This window comes from Kryptolebias marmoratus, linkage group LG20 (genome assembly GCF_001649575.2).
Source record: "Kryptolebias marmoratus isolate JLee-2015 linkage group LG20, ASM164957v2, whole genome shotgun sequence".
NCBI lineage: Eukaryota > Metazoa > Chordata > Actinopteri > Cyprinodontiformes > Rivulidae > Kryptolebias > Kryptolebias marmoratus.
In genome coordinates, this window is record NC_051449.1 from 4,608,795 (window position 1) to 4,630,313 (window position 21,519).

At 46.4% G+C, this 21,519-nt stretch overlaps 2 protein-coding genes across 4 annotated transcripts in view; one reads left to right on the forward strand and one right to left on the reverse strand.

Moving 5' to 3' along the window:
- LOC108232917 (guanine nucleotide-binding protein G(olf) subunit alpha) overlaps window positions 1–12,774 on the forward strand; it is a 33,434-nt gene extending 20,660 nt beyond the window's left edge. Inside the window, exons 6-12 of one of the 3 annotated variants that reach the window (XR_003038925.2) lie at window positions 7,782–7,836; window positions 7,924–7,997; window positions 8,782–8,840; window positions 9,150–9,270; window positions 9,664–9,943; window positions 10,475–10,745; window positions 10,948–12,774. Coding sequence is in view for 2 of the 3 variants with exons in the window: in XM_017411049.3 (XP_017266538.1) it covers window positions 7,782–7,836; window positions 7,924–7,997; window positions 8,782–8,840; window positions 9,150–9,270; window positions 9,664–9,943; window positions 10,475–10,621 (736 nt within the window). In the remaining variant the exon portion in view is untranslated. Of the gene's footprint in view, window positions 1–7,781; window positions 7,837–7,923; window positions 7,998–8,781; window positions 8,841–9,149; window positions 9,271–9,663; window positions 9,944–10,474 lie in introns of all 3 variants that reach the window. The other 2 variants (XM_017411050.3, XM_017411049.3) reach the window with 2 other exon arrangements.
- A 2,360-nt stretch (window positions 12,775–15,134) lies between these two features.
- mppe1 (metallophosphoesterase 1) overlaps window positions 15,135–21,519 on the reverse strand; it is an 8,746-nt gene continuing 2,361 nt past the window's right edge. The window contains exons 3-9 of the mRNA XM_017410841.3: window positions 20,473–20,576; window positions 19,265–19,345; window positions 18,210–18,318; window positions 18,047–18,127; window positions 17,531–17,653; window positions 17,293–17,433; window positions 15,135–15,800 (exon numbers count right to left, since the gene is read on the reverse strand). Of these exons, the coding sequence (XP_017266330.1) occupies window positions 15,618–15,800; window positions 17,293–17,433; window positions 17,531–17,653; window positions 18,047–18,127; window positions 18,210–18,318; window positions 19,265–19,345; window positions 20,473–20,576 (822 nt within the window). The 3' untranslated portion in view covers window positions 15,135–15,617. The remainder of the gene's footprint in view (window positions 15,801–17,292; window positions 17,434–17,530; window positions 17,654–18,046; window positions 18,128–18,209; window positions 18,319–19,264; window positions 19,346–20,472; window positions 20,577–21,519) is intronic.

Genomic DNA, 21,519 nt, shown 5'->3' on the forward strand with positions numbered 1-21,519 from the left:
CCCCCCCCCCCTTAGAGCTTATGTAAACTAGCTGTGGAGCCAGGGCAAGCTGAGGCTATTTTTAGCAGCAGCACTGCAGAGCAGAAACTGGCTCGGGTCACGTGTGCGCAGCCGAATCAAAGAGTATCCCAGCAATGCGCTGTAAACAAAGGGAAGGTCAGTAGCAGAAGGTGAGACACAAAACGCCTCTGTGTTGGTTTTGTGTGTGTGACTGAGTGTGTTTGTGGTTTTTTTTATCTTTGTGAGAGTGACTGAGCGCCGTCTGCCCGTACCTTCCCTGCTTTTAATGCCCGGACAGAAAGCAAATCATTGGCAGCGTATGAATGCGTCCATACGCTTTCCCTGCGCACTCTGTCTCCCCCTATCCAGCTCACACACACACACACACACACACACACAGCTCAACCATTTATTCCTCTGCTACAGACAGCGGAGGGGGGAGGAGGAGGGTTGGGGGAGCTGAATTGATCAAAGCGGCGTTTGACATGCAAGGAGACATTTTGCTGTCTAATCATGACAGCGGCTCCCAGATCCGCGCTCTGTCCCCGCCGCCGCCCGCTCCAGTCGGAACCGGCAGGCCCGGCGCCGTCCCCGAAGCGAAAGAACGCACGGCTCTGCGTGGCGTAGCGGGACGCCGGTTACGTTGTATAACTGGAGGATTTTGAACCCTCAGAGTCGAGAAGCGTCCGGCCTCCACCTTAGCCGCCGTTCAAACAAGCTTGAACTCTGACCCCCTGAGGAATGTGGTCAGAGGGGGGGCGGAGTTATTTATAGCAGCCTTCATATAGTTCTGTCTGTAGTTTGTTGACCGTTCGCTCCAGATTGTTTCGTCAGGCTTCGGGTTTGCTTAGAGCCCGACTTAAGTAAACATTCGGCTCCTGCTTTCGCCGTTTTTGACCTGGAGCGCTTCGAGTTTACGACTCTGACACAACTCAACCTGTCCTCCGATTCAGAGGCGAGAGATTAATGGAGGGAGGCCGCACGCCGCCTTCCATGCCGGAGCTCCTTCACGAAACCCGTTTTGGTCAAACCATCCCACATTAACCTCTCTAAATCTGACTCATTGAAGTCATTTTTGTGTCGGCTCAGGTTTAGCTGTGGCGGCCATCTTGAGTTGGGTTGGCTCCAAAGCTTGATCAGTTACAGACGCACACCCAGTGATTACTTCCCGAAGGATTCAAGAAAATCCATCCAGTGGTTCATGAGATATTTTGCTAACAGACAGGGTTGACTCCTACAGGTAGTGTTGTGATCGAGTCTCATCTACAAAAATGCATATTTATCGCACAAAATAATAGTTATAACCATTAATTTTGTCAATACAGTATCGTCCACCTTTGCCTTTCAGTGGCAGCTGATAAATGTATTTAGTTAACTTTAGTTTTCTTCCATTTTTGTGTAATTCTAAACTCTAAAGCAATATTTATTCAGACGTATGGCTGCAGCCTAAATCCAGTTGTTTCTAAAGCTTAAACAAGTTACTTAAAGGCTGGAATTTCTGGATTATAATCCCAATAATTCACCAGTAATTGTAGTTTTTATTAGTTTTTCCTTTACTTGAGTTTTAAGCTGTTATCGTGTTTTTGTAAGATGTGGATGTGAGGTAAATACTTTGAGGTTTTTGTGGTTTTAAGCAGACAAAACAAGCGGTTTGATGATCTTATTCAGCTTCCGTCAATGAAATTAAAAATCATTTGTTTAAAATTTCAAGTTAATTTAAACAAAACCCTAAAAAAATCTTCTGGATGTCTACGTTTAGCTCAAAGCTGGCCCGCAGATTTAAAGTGATCGCTCGTTTAATTTTATTTGTTTTATGCAGGTTTACATCTGTGCGTTTGACGCCGCAGTTTACAGTCAGTATTTTCAGGCTCAGCCCAGCCGGGACTCCCCGGTCACCGCGGCCATGATGGCGCGATCGCCGGGTTGTAGCGGCGTCTCTCCAGTCGCCTTCGCTGAAGATGCAGCTTTATTTTTAGTTGTGAGACCGTGGCCCTCTAAAATAATCTGTCTATATAAGCCTTATTTTGCTTTGCCCTCCCTCTAAACACACACTCACACACACACTGTGGCGCTGATCCTCGTGGAGCGCAGAAAGCCGGCACAGAGCTCGGTTCTGATGTTCCGGAGAGTCTGGGAATGGAAGGACGGGAGTTGTAGGAAGTGACTGCGGCGGGGTGGATGGAGCGAGGAGTGGTACGGACCGGCTGGGGTTGCTATGGGAACCCAGCTGCTAAAACCAGGCAGGGTCAGCTGGAAGCAGGAACGCGGGGATGCCCCACGGAGGCCGAAACGTGAATTACACAAACAGGTCACATGCAGGCCCGGAGCCGGCTGCTACTTCCTTCTGAGAAACTGAACGTTTTTAAAACAGACGGTTAGAGTCAGGATTGGTGTGTGTGAATAATAAAATATTTTCCAACGGGTTACTTTCAGGCTCACGCATGCTGTAGGCCGCCCCCTGTCTGTACTGACCATCGATTATTGACTTTTAATCAGGAGAAAAGAGGAAAACCTCATTTTCCGATTTAACACAAAGGCTGCTGTTGTCGAGATCTGACGCCTGTTCGATGCTGTTGATCCGACTATTTTTACTTTACTTTCTATTTTCGGCACAGTTCGGTGGGCCGACAGCTCGCGCGTCGATGCGGGGCTCCAGTATTAATTAGAGGAGCCCGCCGGTCAATTTGTCACCGTGAGGGCTGTATATGGAAGCTCCGCATGGGACGCGCCGCGGCTCAAATCAGTGGACGGATTCTGCTTCAAACACGGGGCTAACGGACACAGAGCAGAGACGAAGGGACACTGCAAAGTATTTTACGTTTTCACGTACAATACCTTTCAGAACGATGATTTGATGCGGCGCTGGAAGGCGAGTCGGCCCGCCTTGAGATGAAGCAGGAGCTTTTGTTTACACAAGATTTGGTTTGACTTTCAGGAGTGTCTCCGTTCTTGCTCCTATATTTAGGAAGTACCCACTGAGAGCCGTTGATGGATCTGCCTAATTTCAGATCCATCTCCCGAACTGCGCCATGTTCCTGTTTGGATTGCCGAGCTGAACCCGGAGCTCGGATCTTTCCACCAGGTGTCCGGGATCCTGCGCCGCTCCGTCTTCACGCCGTGAACTCGTCTGACCCAGTTGTTCTTTGTCACTCGTTTTCATCGGCCCCGGGTGGCTTTTGTGGAAAAATATCAGCGTATAATTGAGCATAAAATGTAAACAGCGTTACAAAAAGAATGGTTCATGTAGAGCTGTGAGAAAGTTATTTTATTTTCATAATTTTGGATTTAGTTTTTGGACATTTGGACAAAAATGATCACTTCTGCCCCTCCCAGTTATCATTTGTTTCCTTCAGATACCTCACTGTAATGGTACACTTTTCAACAACAATTCCAAAATGGTTGTGTAAAATGTAAACATAAACAGAAAGCAAGAATTTGTAAATTTCATAAGCCCACATTTTATTCAAAATGGAACATAAATGGTTAAACTAAGAAATCAGACCATTTTGGGGGTTAAAGGTCATTTTGAATTTGACGGCAGCCATGTTCCCCTCTGTGGAGCATCTCCTTCCTCTAACATCAACCAGGACCCGAGGACAGCAGCTGCTGGAGGTTTTAGAGGGAACGTTGTCCCGTTCCAGCTGCTCAGCAGTCCTGCGTCTCTGCCGGATGTTTCATTCGATGACGCTCCTGATGTTTTCAGCCGGTGAGAGAACCTGGACTGCAGGCGGGTCGGTTCAGCACCCGGACTCCCCTGCTGCACAGTAATGGGCGCAGGATGAGGTTTAGCATCGTCCTGCTGAAATATCCAAGACGCTACCTGGACGGGAGCAGACGTTCTAAAACCTGTAGATACGTTTCTACATTGATGGGGCTCATGTATCGGCACTAATGCACCCCCATACAATCAGAGAGGCTGGTTTTGACCTGTGTGCTGATATCAGGCTGGATGGTTTGGACCCGTCTGACCTCAGATCAGTTCTCCTCTTTGGTCCAGAGAAGACTGCAGCGTTTCTAGTTCTGGCTTCTTCTCTGCCTGATAGAGCTTTAAGCAGCATCTGTGGACGGCACGGTGAGCTGTGTTTACAGACGATGATCTGTGGAACTGTTCCCCATGTCCAGAACCAGAACCTGGTTTTAATGCAGCCGCCCCTTAGGTTGTACTTTTAAGTTTTAAAGTTTGAGATCATTGCCATCTGATATATATATATATATATATCATAAATTACAGGTCGAGGTAGAAACTTGCAGCTGAAACCTGCTTTGGGTTGGTGCCGTCGGTGCAGCTGGGTTTTAAAGTCACCAGTCAGTCAGAGACCAAAGTGAAAGTCCATTATGCTGGCCTAAGCGGCTCAAAATATGGAAACTATTGATCCGATCCTCTGCGCTGCTAATTAAAGATGGTCCGCTATTTGTAAAAAGTCAACCCAATTATCAAATGAGCACTTGAGGCTGGCCGCTGTTGGTCTGTGGGAACGTTTCCTGTCGGCCTGAAAGGGACTTTTTACGGCTGCAGCTTTTTTTTTTTCCTGTTTCTTATTGCTAAAAGTGTCCTGTTCTGTGCTGATTTAATGCTGTTCGGTTCAGACTTGTGTCCCGCTCTGTTTGTACCAACAACAGTCTGCTGGGCAGTTGTTATTTTATATATGTATTAAAAAATAAAAAAGGAAGCTGATAATAAAACCGTGCACTGGTGCTTTTGGAGGAGCCTCTGCTGCTCCGAACCGCTGTCCCCCTGCCCCTCGTTTTCTGCTCAAAGGGCAGCAACATGTGACCTGAACCACGTGGGGCCCCCGAGGCGCCCCCGCTTCGCATCAACTGTCCCTCTACCTTCCGGTGTGTGCGCGAACGGGACTCGCCGTCGTGCTTTTGTCTGCGTTTTACGGAAAGATTAGGCAAACGCGGAAAGACTAAGCCAAGTCAAGTGATACCGTCCACAACAAAGCCTATACCTGGCAACACAGACGGGCCCGCAGGACCGGTACGGCGTGTTTAAGCTAAATACAGAGCCCAACTCGGAGGAGGGATGGAAGTAGGGGGGTGGGGGTGTAACGCACAAGATGGTGGTGGTAATTTCTTCTGCATCCAGCCTGAGAAATCTGTCAGAGAGCGGCTTTATAAATGGTGCTGCTCGCTCGAGGAGGGCCAGATAAACGAGGAGCTACGGCTACATTAACCTCGGGACACCGACGGCGAGCCGGTCTGGGAGGAGACAGAGGAAAAACGGCACGAACCGCACGTTTCCCCGGACCTCAAACCCGTTCCCGTCTATTCATAGCTCCCAAACGCAACAGCCGGAGTGGCTAAAACCTCCGCCTAAAACCCACGATAAGACGTTATCTGGACAGCGGCTTCTTCTCCGAATCGTTTCCAACACCTAACCTTCGTTTCTTGTTTCACGGAGGCTATATTTGGAAATCTGATGTCCTACCAATAGTCCTTCTGTCACAAAGCGCTCAGTAATTATAACCTATTTACGTTTCTGCAAAAAGACCGGGTAAAAATACCCGAAAGGCGCTGGTTGGTTTCGACGCCGGAGTTTTTTTGTCGGCTGAGTGGAGGTGTCTTTGTGAAGCGCAGCGCGGGAAAAAAAAGCTAAAACAGCATTTATTCGTTTTTTTTCCTGTCCATCACGAACTGGCTTCTCAGGAAGCCATCGCTGGATGTAAACCTGATTCAAGATGGCCGCCGCAGCCAGTCAGCTAGATGAAACGAGATTCAACCGAACATTTTTTTTTTTTTTTATAGTGTTTGACCAAAACTTTAACAAGTCCATCTCACTTTAAGAATATCCTAGTTTAAAAGAACGGTTCAGGTTTATTCTTTTTTTATCTGATGATTAGTTTTCATTAATTAATTGATTAATCTTTGCTCTCCAGCAGCTTTTTTTAATCAGTTTCTGTTATATTTTGTCAATGTGCAGCACGCTTTAGGTCTATAAACTCCTGCAGATATTACTTCAAGCTTAATCCGCCTCAGATTTCGGTTATTTTGACCGTTTGTCCACGTAAAAGGCGACGGGCGACATGCATTCCCTTCATTTAAGGAAATATTTTTTATTAAAATATGACATTTTTTTGTCACAGATCTGAACTTACGTTTTTTTACTCTGTGCTGCTGATTATTTAAATATAAATATGTGTATTCTAGAAAGCACTTTTCTCAGAGAACTCCTTCAGCCGTATTTTTGTTGTTGTTGTTGTTGTTGTGGTGAATCTGCATTGTTTACCGAGTTCAGTCGTGCTTCTCCCCCCCCCCCATTTTCTATTTTCTCCAACTGTCCATAAACATAATTGCTCTCAATAGTCAGCAGAAACACTTATCTGTCTTCATAAGATGCTGACGGAGCAGCGGTTCCCACCCTGGGTGTTAGGAAACCAGATAATGAATTCACAATGTTGGTAGGAATATTTAAAAAAAAAAAGCTGAATTCTTTTGCTTCTTTCTTCCGCGAAGCTGGTTAATTTGCGTCTTTACGCCTCAAACTAAAAAATATAATTTGTTTTTAAGTCAGAAACACCTCAGCTGATCGTGTTTGGGTTCATATTTGGGATAAGTTTGAGGTTTTAAAAGTCGAGTCGCGATCGGGCCAAAAACTAACAGTCCAAAGGTTGAGTTGTAGCCCAAAGACAGAAAGGAATTGTGGGAAATTTACTCGCCGATTCAGACCAGAGAGAAGCCGTTTTCATCAAGCACATAATGTTGTTTATGATTGGATGATAAAAAACATTTTTTCAGTAAAGTTTCTGTTTGAAATGTGAGAAATTTAGCAGCTGAATGTTTAACCAAAGCTGAGGATAAGAGTTAAATTAATCAGTAATTCAGCCGTTTTTCACTTTGTTGGGGAAACATCTGAATAAGTTTTCTGACACCTGGTGGAAGCTGCGGCTCTCATGAGAAACTCGGAGAAACGGCCTCGGCTGCAGAAATAGTCCGTGTGATGAAGACGTTGTTGTCAGAGCACATGAGCAGCGGCGCCGTTATCTAACGCTTCATAAAGCGCCGTTTATTCCCCCGTTATTTAACCCTCGCCTTGTCTTGGCGACATCCTGAATCTGGTTCTGAGGATGACCCTGTTCGGCCCACATCTGGGTCACCCTTTCAAAGTAAAGCTCTGTCTGCTTCTGTGAAGCTCAAGGTAACTTTGACTCAAACCAGGGCAACAACTGGAGCCTCTCTGTGCATTAATTATGAATAATTTGGTAAAAGGGTTCAAAAATCAGTCTGAAAGCCTTCCTACAGTCTTAACAAAAACCTCCATGTTGGTTTTTATGAAGCTGCATCCAACAAACTTTCCCCAATCCTCTCAGCAGTTTGTGTTTATTAATCCAAACGTCACATTTCTTTTCTCCTTTAAGTCGAGGAATATGTTCATTTTTAACCCTGATCTGTCGGTGAATGAGCCTGAACCGTTTCTCCTCCATGGAGTCGTATTTGTGTGTTGCTGAAGCGCACGGCGGCCCGTCGAGCGGCCCGTTCCGGTTTCTGTTCGCCCGCCGCAGCGGCAGGCCGTCTAACCTCCACAATAGCTGCCTTATGCAATCACTCTGGCTGGAGACAGACCAAAATAGCTCAGCCTGAGCTCGTCTGCCCTCTCGTGGCGAGCAGCTGTCGTAACGCCGGCCTCCACAGGAAGTCAGACATGTTCGGCGTCCTCCTGATCAGATGAGCTCAGATGAATCAGTTCTGTGGCTTCATTTTAGGTGTTTTCTGGAGATAAACGTCGTTCCTTCCTGGTTTTGTGACAAAAGTTAACCTGACATGTTTTCTGTGTTCCTCAGTTTCCTGGACAGAATCGACTCGGTGAGGCAGAGCGACTACACGCCAACAGACCAGGTCAGTTCGACAGTTCGACTCCGACCTTCATGCCCGACCCTTCGGCTGTTTCGTCCTAACTGAGTGTCTCTCTCTCTGTCCCCGCAGGACCTGCTACGCTGCCGAGTGTTAACTTCAGGGATTTTTGAGACGAGGTTCCAAGTAGATAAAGTGAACTTTCAGTAAGTGACGGCTGCAGAAGCACAACATGAGCTGAAACTGAGCTGCTGACGCTAAAAGAGGCTGAACACTGGCTGAAAATCAAAACTGTCAGCTGAAAGTACCAAAATGTCAGCTAAAAGTAGTGAAATATGAGCTACAAGTACCAAAATGTCAGCTAAAAATAATAAAATATCCGCTAAAAGAAGTAAAATGTCAGCTAAAAGTACAAAATGTCAGTTAAAAAGAATAAAATATCTGCTAAAAATACCAAAATATCAGCTTAAAGTATTAAAATATGAGCAGAAAATCAAAACTGTCAGCTAAAACTAGTAAAATATTAGCTAAAAGTACCAAAGAGTACCAAAATATGAGCTAAAAGTACCTAAATGTCAGCTAAAAGTAGTAACATGTTAGCCAAAAGTAGCAAAATGTGTTAAAGCAGCAGAAGTGTAGCTAGAAGCTAAAAGTAGCAGAGAGCTAACTAAAAGTAGAAAATGGTAATGAAAAGCTAAAAGTATAAAAACAATAATTATAAGCAGCAAAAGACTTTTTAAAAGTAGCAACTATTAGCTGTTATTTCCTTTTTTTATTGAACAATAAACATATTTTATTCTTTTCTTTTAACTGATGTTTGCCTCAAAACACATTTCAGTTCAGCTTTGATGTTTTATTAGTTTTATTTGATCTTTTATTTGTTTTATTTAATGTTTTATTTGCTGTTTTGTTGCCGGTGGCTGCGGCCAGCAGAGGGCAGCACCGGGCCGGTTGGTTCTGCCGGTTCTGACCCGTATTTTCTCCCCGCAGCATGTTTGATGTCGGCGGCCAGAGAGACGAAAGGAGGAAGTGGATCCAGTGCTTTAATGGTGAGACCTTCAGCTCGTCTTCCTCCCCGCCTCCCGACTCAGACCCCGTCCCGTCTCAGACCCCGTCCCGACTCAGACCCCGTCCCGACTCAGACCCCGTCCCGACTCAGACCCCGTCCCGACTCAGACCTCGTCCCGACTCAGACCCCGTCCCGTCTCAGACCCTGTCCCGACTCAGACCCTGTCCTGACTCAGAACCCGTCCCGTCCCGTCTCAGACCCCGTCCCCACACTGACAGACCCCGTCCTGTCTCAGAACCCGTCCCGTCTCAGACTCCGCCCCCTCGCTGACAGAACTCTCTCTCCTCAGACGTCACGGCGATCATCTTCGTGGTGGCCAGCAGCAGCTACAACATGGTGATAAGGGAAGACAACAACACCAACCGGCTACGGGAAGCTCTGGACCTTTTCCGTAGCATCTGGAACAACAGGTGGGTCAGAACCCTCCGGCTCGTTTCCACAGAATCTCCCCGGTCCGGCACACGTTTATCAAACGGCATCGGGTCGGACCGGAACCTGTTCTGTTCTTGGTTTGAGTGTTTTCCAGATCCGGATCGACCCGGTTCTTCTTCTTCTTCTTCTTCTGAAAATCCAACGGCTTTAATCATTCAGCTGACAGAGATCCACGTATGAATTTAAATAAATTTATTCCATCTTCAGATCAAAGGCCGAGCTTTCCTCGACGCCGCTTCTCTCTTGGCTGTGGCGGCCATCTTGATTTACGCCGACTCCAGGCGTTAAGCAGTTGATCCTCCCGTGATTAAATGTCCTGAAAGGGAAGTTTTGATGTTTCCTTCACGGTGTTTGTTGTGTGTGTGTTGCAGATGGTTACGCACTATATCAGTCATACTGTTCCTGAACAAGCAGGACATGCTGGCTGAGAAAGTATTAGCTGGAAAATCCAAAATCGAAGAGTACTTTCCCGAGTACGCTCGCTACACCATACCAAATGAAGGTTTGTCGAGCTGCTGTGGATGTTTTGGCCCCTGGATGCCCTTAGGTCGGTGCTTTAAAGGAGATTCTGCTGTTGTTTCAGCAACTCCTGAACCTGGTGAAGACCCCAGAGTGACACGAGCTAAGTTCTTCATCCGAGACGAGTTCCTGGTGAGTACACGGGCCGCCGGCGTCCGCTCGCGAGGACGCAGCTCGGCTTCTTCCAGCGTCCGTCTGAGATCGGCACCATTTATTTTTACCAGATTGTTATAACCGTCACGAACAAGCCGATTATTTGGACCGAAATAGTCGAGCTCCTACTTTAAATAAAATCATACAGCTGTTGCCACGGTTACAGCTCATCTTTTAAGCCTTAAATAACCAACATAATTTTATTTTTAGGTCCTGATTTAGAGCGTTAGCCTGTTATTTGTGAGGAGGAAATATTCTCGTAAAGCGAGCCTCTGTTTTGTCTTCCCGAGTTTCTTTCACGCCGGAACAATGGCGGCGCCGCTCGGCGATGACTAATCTGTTCTGATCCAGGAGCAGCCTGAAGTGGCTGCCGCTTTTAGACGGGAGATGAGATGAATTTTTGTTTTATTTTGAAAAGCTTGATTGATCCGAGCGTCAGCAGATGTTTTGTCCCGTTGCTTGTGGACAGTTTTGGTGACTTGTTGTCTCTCGTCCCCCCTCCCCCTCCAGCGGATCAGCACTGCGAGCGGCGACGGCAGACATTACTGCTACCCCCACTTCACCTGCGCCGTGGACACGGAGAACATCCGGCGGGTGTTCAACGACTGCCGGGACATCATCCAGAGAATGCACCTGCGGCAGTACGAACTCTTGTGATGGACAGGAGACCGTCTCCGTCAGCCTTCTGCGTTTTGTCTCCGCCGGTCTGCATCCTCGACGAACCCTGACTACTCCTCCTCCGCCCCGCCCCTCCCGTCGAGGAACATGAAGTACTACTAAAGTGTGTCAAATCCTCTTCATCCTTTTTTTTTTTTGTCCCCGTCGTTTCAGAGGAAGGAGGAAGACTCGGGGAGCGGCGCTGCGGCGTTCCGCTTCCTCCATGTTTTTCTTTGACTCCTTCGTTTTTGTCATTCCACTAAGCCCCGGGCTACCTCCTGATTTTTATTTCCGTGTTTTTTGCCCTCTTCTTTTTATTTTTTCAGGTGTGTGTGTGTGTGTGTTTCGGGACCTGGATCGGCGGCGGAGGCGTGGGAGAAACAGGAAACGCCTCCAGGACCTCGGCGCTGAGGCAGAGCGCCTGTTTTACAAACGGGAGGCGGACCGAGCGTTCGTGCATGGATCCGTTTGTGCCGCCGGCGTTGTGACTTTGACCCCCAACCTTTTTCCTTTTTAAGCCCCTCCCCCCCATCACCTCCACCTCCTCCTGCTTTTTTCTCTCCGCTCCTGCACTTTGCATCAGGTTCCTTTTGTTTTATTTTTTTTGTCGTCGCCGTTTTCTCCGGAGGAAGCGTACACACAATGTAGCATCACGATATTTATTACCACAACCGTCACGACGCCGACGCCGATGGCGGCGGCCGAGCGGCGCGTGGAGCCAGAGATCTAAACGAGGGGAGGGGGCAGGACGACCACGACTGAGCTCTCTCTGCACCTTAGCCTTGCTGCCTCCACGAACTCGAACCGGCGTCCTTTTTTCTTTATTTTTCCCCCCCACACGGACCACCCCTTCAGCTTCTGACGACGAGGAGGGCGTGAGGGAAGGACGGGGCGGGAGAGAAACACGTATTGTTCTTTTTGTTGGTTTGTTTTTGTTAACTTGTACACTGTGCAAGGTTGAATTATCCTGTACAGACTGTAAAATGTAATATTATTTTGTACAACTTAATTGAAAGAAAAACAAATCTACTTGTAGATCTTTGTGCCTTGATTATGGCTGTACCTGTAAATGAGCTCAGATGTAAGTATGTTTTCGACTGCGCTGTACAGCTTGATGTCAAACTCTATCGGCAGCAGAAAAAAGGCTGCTGGGTAGGGGACTTTCTCTGTAGAGTTTAGTTTTTCTGGTTTATAAAAATAAAGGAAATGCTCTTTAGTAAAAAAAAAATAAATAAAAAAATTACAAAAAAAAAAAAAAATAGGGGAAAAAAATCCTAAAAACCTGTATACATTATGCAAATTAACCACTTACCTGCAGTGAAGACCAGATGTTGCAGCGCCATGCCTTTTATTTGTGGTTTATTTTGTTTTTTTTCCCAATTATATATATTATTTTTTGAATTTCACAGCTTTAAACAAACATTGGAAATCTATTGAAAGTGTCCAAATTGCAACCTGGTGTTGTTTTAATAGGAACCAACTTATTTTTTTGTTTTGTTTTTGTTTTCGTTTATTTTTTCTGTCGTCGTCGTTGTTTTTCGATTTGAAGCGTGTCTGAGGCGTGTGTGCCTGTGCGCATGTGTACATAAAGACAAACATAGACTCACAGAAGCGTTGTGTGTGCGTGCGCGCGAGGGTGAGCGTTGTGTGTAAAAAAAAAAAATTTAAAAAAAAAACAAAAAAAAAGATTTTTATAAATGTATGTACATGTAAATTTATAGGTCTATATAAATATATATGTACAATTATACATGTTTAATTATGTGTGTGCCTAGGTGTACATACCTATGTATGTATACGGTAAATATGTATACATACACACATAGGAAAGCATGTTTAGGATGGAGATGAATAAATGAGAGCGTGCAATATTAGTAATTTTTGGTCCTTTGGAGCCATATTTAATGGCACAGGCACTATGAATGTGTGAGCAGCACCCAACAGACGAGCTCTTTTCCTTGTACAAACAGCATCAGCCTTTTCTTCTGCTACAGTACACGTCTAAAATAAAAAATAAATAAATTAAAAAAACAAACCCCACCCCTACCCGAACGAGAGCGAGCTGACCGGAGGTGCGAGAAGCCTTGTTTGGCCCTGGGAGGATGATTAAATGACGTTTTTATTTTCTTTAAATAAAGAGGCACATTAGAGGACTTTTTGCTTCATTTCCATCTTGGTGTCCGGTTGTGTTTGTTTCTGTTTCAGGGGTTAATGATGTTTATTTGGGTGGTTTATTGTCGGAGCTTCCAGACGAACCGGGAGCCTTTCTTCGTGTGTTTTTGAGTTCGTTCCTTTGCGATTAAAAAACCAAAACTCAGAAATATTGCTGAGTGGAAACGACTTGGAAGGAAAAGTCGCCTTTAATGTCAACTTTCTGACTAAATTAACTTAAATTAGTTTGATATCCAGGCCTTTTTTTGGACTAAAATGAAAAAAAGTAAGTTTTAAAAGCTAAAAGTGCAGCATTTCTTTAAGGAATGCTTATCACCCGCCAACTAAGACTTAACATCGACTCTCAGCTACTACCACTTCAGATTTTTGCTCAGTACTTTCAAAACCAACGGAGTTGGTTGCCTAAATCTGATCAGCTGAGCCAAAACGTCACAGAGTTTATATTTGAGTCGTTTTGTTGCTCATTTTTATTTAAAATTTTTTAAAAACACCTCCATGTTTCCACGCCCGGACGGGTCGGCGCGCAGAGATTTATCCCTCTGTTGAGTTTTCTCACGGTAAATCTGGAATATGTGCAGCGATCCTGTGTGCAGATTGGGGTGTGGGTGCAGTTTTGTGATCAGTAGAAATGTTTAAATTGGGACCAAACAGTTTGGCAGAAAAAAAAATAAAGAAATTTGAGAGAAAATACCCCATTAAATAACAAACGGTGCAGTTTTCCCCTCAGATTTTTCTCCTGATATCCAACTAAAAGCAGGTGAAACGAATACTATTTGTGTTTTTTACCTGAAGTTAAAGTTTCAACATGTTTGCAGGGATGATTTATATTTTTAGGTCGATTTATGAGTCAGAACTTGCTAAATGTGACAGTTTTCTGCTTCAGGAAGTCAGAACCCTAACCTGTGACCCGTTCAGCAGAAGGAGCCATAAATCCACCTTTAAATTAAAGTTTTCTAACAGGTATGTCTTCAGGAGTGACCCTTTGTCTTATAACCCTTCTGTTCTTCTCGGGGAAATCCCGTTGTATAATGTTTGGTGTCCTTTTTAGACACAGGGCTGGCTGACGTCACTCCCGACCAATGAAAATCCGTTTTTTTTAAAGGTGGCGAATCGAGGGATTTTAAAACAAACTGCGTTTCGTTTCGAAGCTTCTGAGGCGCAGAAAATTTAAAAAAAAAATCCTCGCTCTGCCCCGACGGGTCGCGCGTTTTTTACACGTGACTCGCTCTGCAAACACTCGGGTCGAAAACGAGACGTTTATGAGTTCGTCGGGCAAACGAGACGGAAAAGAAAAGACGATATTTTCTCGGTTAAATTTGTGGGCCAACCAGAGTCCGGCCAGCCTGACGTACACTGCACCGCCATAAAGGCGTGTGGGCTGATTCTACAACCATCTGTGAGGGAATGGGTCGCTCAGTAAAACCCCAGCGTGGCGTCGTGACGGGACGCCACCCGAGACACGAGTCCTCGCTGCTAAATATTCCACAGTCGGCTGTAAAATCTGTGTAAAACCACGGAGTGGGCTCAGAGGACGCCAGCGTCCTGCAGGGTCAGCAGCTCCAGACCTCCAAAGTCTCCGAGGTCTTCAGATCAGATCAGGAACGCTGCGTCCAAGCCGTCCATCACCAGGAGCCAAGCACCGCCGCCTCTGGACTCCAGAGCAGAGGAGACGTGTCCTCTGGAGGGACGAGTCGCGTCTCTGGACGAGTCGAGGCCAGTGTGAAGTTTGCTGTGGGGTTGTGTCTTTTCAGGAGCTGGGCTGTTGTTGCTTCGGCACGCCGAGACGTTTTGGAGTTTGTGGGAACAGCTTGGGGGACGGGTCCCTTCCCGTCCCGGCGCACAAAGCAAGGTCCACGAAGACGTGTGGATGTGGAGGAACCTGACCCGGCCCGCTCAGAGTCCAGACCTCGACCCAACAGAACCTTCCTGGGAAGAATCAGAGCGGAGACCGAGAGCCGGACCGAGAGTCTCACAGATGAGCGTCTCGAAGAACGGTCCAAAATTCCCTCCAAAAAAATGGAAAACCTTCCCGGAAGAGCCGGAGCTGTTAAAGCTGCAGAGTGGGCCAACATCGGATTAAGAATGGGACGTCACATAAGGGAGGTGAGCGAATACTTTTGGTAATGTGGTGCATTTTCAGCAGCTTTGTTTACGTCAACTGCAGACCCGCATTTCAGGACTGTTTATCAATATTTGGGAAAACTACTGGAGTAAACGCTTCCAAACTGCACCGTTTGATGAAGTTTAGGAGAATCTTTACGTTTGATGTCATACTTTTTTCCTCTGAGCATCGTTAACTAAAATATTTTCCCACTTCCTGCGGGGACACGTGACTCTCAGCTCAGTTTGTTCCACCAGAAAAACTCTTTATTATAATTATAATTATTATGTACAGCTCATCGGAAACAAGTTTGGCACAGAAAGTCAGATAAATATGTTCTTATATGTTTTTATGTTCCGGATCATAAAAACCCGAGAGAAGCGGTGGAGGACGAACCATCAGACAGGAAACAGAAACTAAGTTTGGAGATGATCGGCATGTTTTTTTTTTGTTTTCTAACATCGGCGGGAGACACGAAGCACCTCTAACTCACCATAAATCAGATGAAATATTTACACTTTGTCAGGACGTCTCGTCTTTGTGAATCAGGAAACGCCCCGGGGGTTTGGTCCTTCCTGCTGAAGCTGAAAGTGATGATTTGGCACCGCATCTTTGTCGTCATCATCAATGCCAGCACTGATCAACTCTAAAGACGCACATTCACGTCCTTTGAGTTCTCAGCTGGGAGGGCGAGGAGCAGCGGTGCGCTCTGGGTAACGTAGTTCACAGAGACTTGTGCTTTCCCAGCAGGCAGAGGCTGAGCTGCAGGAGACCCTTCATCCACAGGCAGTGAGCCAGGAGGAGCAGCAGGAGGCAGGCTCCGGCCGAGCAGTACACCCCGATCACCGTGCTCTCCTCCGGCAGGAAACACTTCGACAGGCTGTAGCTGCCGGGAGACACGGACGCCTGGAGAGGAAGAGGAGGAAGAGGTGAGTTTCAACCTCATACCTGCTGAGGCGTCGATGAACCCCCTGCCGCCACGGCGACAAACAATTAAAAACTGAGGCTCCTCTTTAGATTATTTGTCCAAATCTCTCATTTAGAGCGCAACCAGGGCCATAGCCAGACTTTTAAAAAAAACCAACTCATTATCCCCCTGCACATCAGTTACAATGAAGACCAAAACTTAATTAAAATAGAAACATTTATTTAAAACAAGTGACTTGAATGTGTATATGACATGTATTTGGACTCAGGGCACAACCATGATGACTCACTGCAATGACATGAATTAGTTTATATGAATGTTGATTCAAAACAGATTTTAGCAGAGATTTCACCTTTTTATCAAATACCAGTGAGGTGTTGTAGTTTTGGAGCTGGACCAGTTCTAGTGTGGTCCGGATGTAAAAAAAGTGCTGAAGTGGCCCTTTATTGAGGTTTCAGGAATCAGATGAAGGTCTCACAGATCACACACTTGGTTTTAAATGTTCTGCAATCAGTGCAGAATAATCTGCTCCAGGTTTGAAGTGTCTAGGTGTTGTAGTTTTTTAACTAGAGGAGATTAAAGATGCTGAAGGGAGGGAAAAAATTAGCTGGAATCGCCCTTTAGCCATTTTCCAAATCGGAAACCAACTTCAGCTTCGTGGAATTGAAGGAGAATATTTTCAGCGAGTTCCCTCGGTTGTGTTTCACCGTAAGTGTGCTTCTTCTTCTTCTGGTCTTTATTTTAGCAGTAAGGTAGCAAAGCTGCGCTCTTCTTCGTAGACATTGAGTTTGGCTGCAGCTGCACACAGTTGCAGCGCCTCCTACAGGAAACTGGTGGAGCTACGCAGAGAACCACGCCGTTCAAAAGCCTTGTTTGGATTCATGTTTTTATAATATACACAGCAGAGAAACACTGAGGTCCGGACCTCGGTGGCCTCAGTGGGAGCTACGGCCCTGAGCGCAACCGTCAACTAAACCCAACTAATTTTCCTCCTGGGCTTTCAGTGTCACACAGTAAAATGCAACGAAAAACGTACAAAACAAACAAGTTTAACCTGATTATTTGTGCATTTAAAAATGAAAAAACCTGAATATTCATCATGTTGTGAAGATATCACAGGTAAAAAACGCATCAAACTGAGGCGAGAAATCCTCCTTCAGCAGGAATTCAGTCATTAATTTCATGTCTGAACTTGTCTGATTTAATCGCCGTTCATTTAAGCCGTTAATTTAAACACAATTAACTGTTTAAACCGACACCAAAAAGTTAATCCTCTCAGTTTTTTTGGCATATTCTGTTTTTGTTGCGTGCTGTTCTGTTGCTTTGGCGGGTAATTTGCACGTTTTCTTATTTGAAAGCTGCTCAGGATGAAACTTTTTAAAGGAAATAGAGACAATTGTGATTCATCCTTAATGATTTGGCTCCATTAAAATGTTGCGAATCCGTAACGATTCAAACTAACTCGCTCACCAGGATGAAGCTGGGGTTGTTCCTGTTCCTCCAGCTGAAGGACGGCACGCTGATTTCCAGGTACTTGTTGTCATGGAGAAACTCACAGCCGCTGTGGGTGTGTCCGCTCAGGATGAGGCGGGGCCTAAACCACCGGAGCAGCTGAGGAGAGAAGAAAAAAAACACAAACCAGGTCAGCGTCGTCAGCTGTCAGCCCGTTTCCTCGCCGGTTCTTAACGAGCGGCGCCGAGGGGCTCACCCGCTGAGACGCCTCCTTCGACAGCACGTCGTACTTCTCCCTGAACAGCAGGTGTCGCTCTTCGGGCGGCGCGGCGTCCTGCCCCGTGCAGCTGGCGTCGCTCACTCTGTACAGAGGGTAGTGCTGCGGGGGGAAAGAGGGCGGTCAGCAAACAGATGTTTCAACATCTGGACTTCGGATGTTCTGAGAGGACGGCAGATAAGAGACGAGGCCCGCAGCTGGCCGGACGGCGAACGGCGGAGATGTTTTTGCAAAATATCTCACGAGAAATAATAAAAAAGGATGTGTGAGTTATAGTGTCGGCCATCTTGAACCGGCATCCAGTGATCACTTCCTGAAGGTTTCATTTCAGTCTGCGCAGCGGTTTATGGGGTATTTTGCTAACAGGAAGACAAAAAAACCATAATTGTGGCCTTCGAACGTCGTATCCTGGCATGAAATTAGTGAATAAACCGGATTGGGGAGGAGTGAGTGTCATCAGAGGAGCGGCGGCGAGGCCGGAAACGTCCGGTTTACCTGCAGCATGATGGGGGCCGTGGGGGGGTACGACCCCGAGCCCTCGCAGTTCTCCGTCCCGCCGCTGTCGGGCTGAGAGTTCTGCACAAAACAAAAAACAAAATCCGTCACAAAATGTGTCCCAACGTTTTTACCTTCCTGAGACCTCCGGGAGTTTTTTCACCTGAAGGGAGCAGTTCAGGTCCGCGGAGAGTCGGATCAGCTCCTTCTCCACCGACTGGCAGATGGGGCAGCCGTCGCCGTGGAGCGCCACGCTGTTCACCAGCAGGAAGCTGCGGAGACCAGAGGACCGGAGGATCGGTGAGCAGATTCAGGGTCTCATTGAACCAAAACAGACTGAAGATGCTCCTTCTGCAGCTACGTGCTGAGAGGAAGAGCCCCTTCCTCCTCAGCATCGAGTTTTTAATATTTTCAAATCCTCCGAAGCTTCAAAACGACTCGTAGCTGATTTATCGCCTGGAAACGAGCTGGTTTTGTTTATCAGAGCACTGATTGATTCAATTCCAGCTCTGTATTTAAATAAAAGGGCTTTACAATGACGCCAATCTGTTATACGAAGGGATTTCCAGGCGCTACGACAGCCGGCAGAGAAAAACGGTAAATTTGAAGTATCATTTCTGAAACTTCGATTTTAAAGGTAGATTATTTGTCATATTAGTTACTAAGCTGGTGTCTTTTAGGGTAAAAATCTGTATTTTTCTGCTCGTTCCGACTCGTTTTGCCAACACAGGTCACATGTTACGTGTCCTGTGAAGTAATTCTGGTCATTTTGTCGTGCTGAATGAGTTGGACTCCCTTCTAAGACCTGAAAAGACTCGTGAGAAGTCAGAGGGGGAGATGGAAGTCAGTTTAATTTGTGGCGAAAAAAATACGGTTTGAATAATCGTCTCGTGACCTCGACTCGTCCCCCGGCGTCCATTTTTCTTATCCCGTTTTATTTTAATCACTAAGATGCCCCTATGGCAACCCACCATGACACTTCCACCACCGTGCTTAACTGATAAGTGTCCAGTTTTCCCCTCCTGAATGACACGTTTTATAAAGAACTGAGTTCCCCGACTGAACGGGGAGTTGTGAGACTTTGACGTGTCCTTGAGACGTATTACCACACGATTAGGACAGTTTATTGGTTTGTTTCTTCCTTAAACGCGTCCCCCGGGGGATGAAACCCCCCCCCCAGCCTGCTGAGTCACACGCTTCACGCACGCCGTCACCTACTTGACGCCCTTCTTGGTGACGATCCTGGTGGAGGAGGCGTTGAAGACCTTCTCGAAGCGCTGCAGCTTGAACCAGTCCATCCTGCGGGGGGGGGGAGACACAAAGACGACAGTTGGACACAAAGACCCGCTGCTCGGTCTGCTGCGTCTGTCCTGTCGCGCAGCGTTACATAAGAGCTGCGCCGGCTCGCCTGCTGCTGCACGGATCGACATAATCCCACATCTCTGAATCACGGCATCAAAAATTAAACTGTGGGATGCTTCTGCAGTGTCAGATCGGATGTTCTTCCCCCGATAAATTAGGCTAAACACTCAGAAATAAGAGGAGGACAAATTAAACGCAACGTCTCTGCAATAAAAGGCAATCTATTACAAAACCACAGCCTCATAAAAGGACATTAAATATTAAATAGGAGCAGATATAAATGTACTGGAAGCTGCTGTTCTCGTTAATTATGAAGCTCTCTAAAATACCAAACGCTGTTTTCATCCAATGAGTTTAAATCTTTAGTGTGATAACTTGAATTATAGTAATCTTAGGGAGGTAAAGAAAAGGTAAAACTTGTTGTTTCAAACAAGCACTAAAGAGAGACGCTGTAGCTTCACTTGGGGTGACAACAGGAGAGGGAAACTTGTGAAAAAAGATGGCCGCCACAGTCGTTTTTACAGATAAGGAGCTAAGATTCGATGTGATCGTAGGTGAGGCTCGTCAGTGATCTGGAGAAACGCCCAAACATGGAGGGAGGTGTCATTCTTACACAAAAACCTGCCCTAAATGGAGAACGGCCTTAATGGGTTTTACTCTCAGAACAGAACCGGGTCTCGTCCTGAAACGTCCCGGCTCTGCAGGCTGAACCACTCAAACCGGTTCCCGCTACGCAGCGGGGTGACGCCACCGTTCCCACGTTCATTGTAGAGCTTTTTTTTTTCTGTGCACCGAAAGGATGTGCTGAACCTACGCTTCCTGCTTTGTCCACGAAACAAAAAAACCTGCTGCATCTAAACTGAATTCCTCCGGATCGGCTCAGGCGTCAAACGTTTCCTCGCAGGTTATGTAACGTGGACAAACTCGTCCTCCTTTGTCTCCTGGCTCTGCAGCTTGAAAACATCTTTCTGGAACCAGAACAGCAGCTTAACAAAACAAGTGAAATCAAAGCGTTTCATTCATCGTCTCATGTTGACGGACCTAAAACGGGTTTGGTTTCTTACTCGTAATGGAAGCCGATGTCGTGATTGCCGACCAGCACGACCAGTTCTGTGTCGGAGGAGTGCCTGAACATCCTGTGGAAGCGGCGCACGTCGTCCTCCCAGTGCTGGGCAGAAGGAAGAGAGAGGTTTCAGATCAGAAATATGTCTCCTGAGGACCTCCGAGGGGTCGACCAGCAGAGAGACGTTGTTAGACTAGTGCTTCCCAAACTTTTCAGCTTCAGACCCATAAAATAACAGTGACAAAGGTGTGTGACCCCATCTGTCGGCGTTTAAATATCCAAAAGTGCTCATGATCTAATTAAATAAGGGACAACACAAACAGTCTTACTATCCATTTTGCTATTTTTTAAATCATTAAATGACTTGTATTTCAATTCTCTGTAACAGTTATGGTGTAAATATATCATTAAAACTGGGTTTTTAATTGTAGGTTGATATCTGGAGATGATCTAAGGACCCCTAGTTGGTGTTGGGTGACCCATATTGGGGTCCCGACCCCAACTTTGGGAATCCTTGGGTTAGACATCACCGGGGCGAGATGGAGGCGGTAAGTCTCTGTGCAGAGATCCTTACAGCCTGAAGGGACGCTTTGAGGAACAAAAACGATATATTTCTACATGACTTTTGTCTGGTTTGCATCTCACCCTCTCACCCTTTGCTCCTATCCAGACTGCAGCTGTTTCAGGGAAGCATTCGGGCGTTTAATCGAGAAAAGAACAAAGCGACCCGGGAGGAGCTGGAGAGAGTCTCAGGGGACACGGACCCGACTGGCGTTAGAACCAGAGCCTCCAGGGCCACCAAACCGCCGAGCTGGATGGTTTTAGAGGAACAGGGGATGCCTCACTGCTGTTTCAAGGAGTTATTTATTCCTAAACGCTGCAGTCTGCACGAAAACCCAGCTCCTCAAGGGCTGGGGTTACATGACAGCCCAGCTGGATGGATGGATGATGGATGGATGGATGGATGGATGGATGGATGGATGGATGGATGGATGGATGGATGGATGGATGGATGGATGGATGGATGGATGGATGGATGGATGGATGT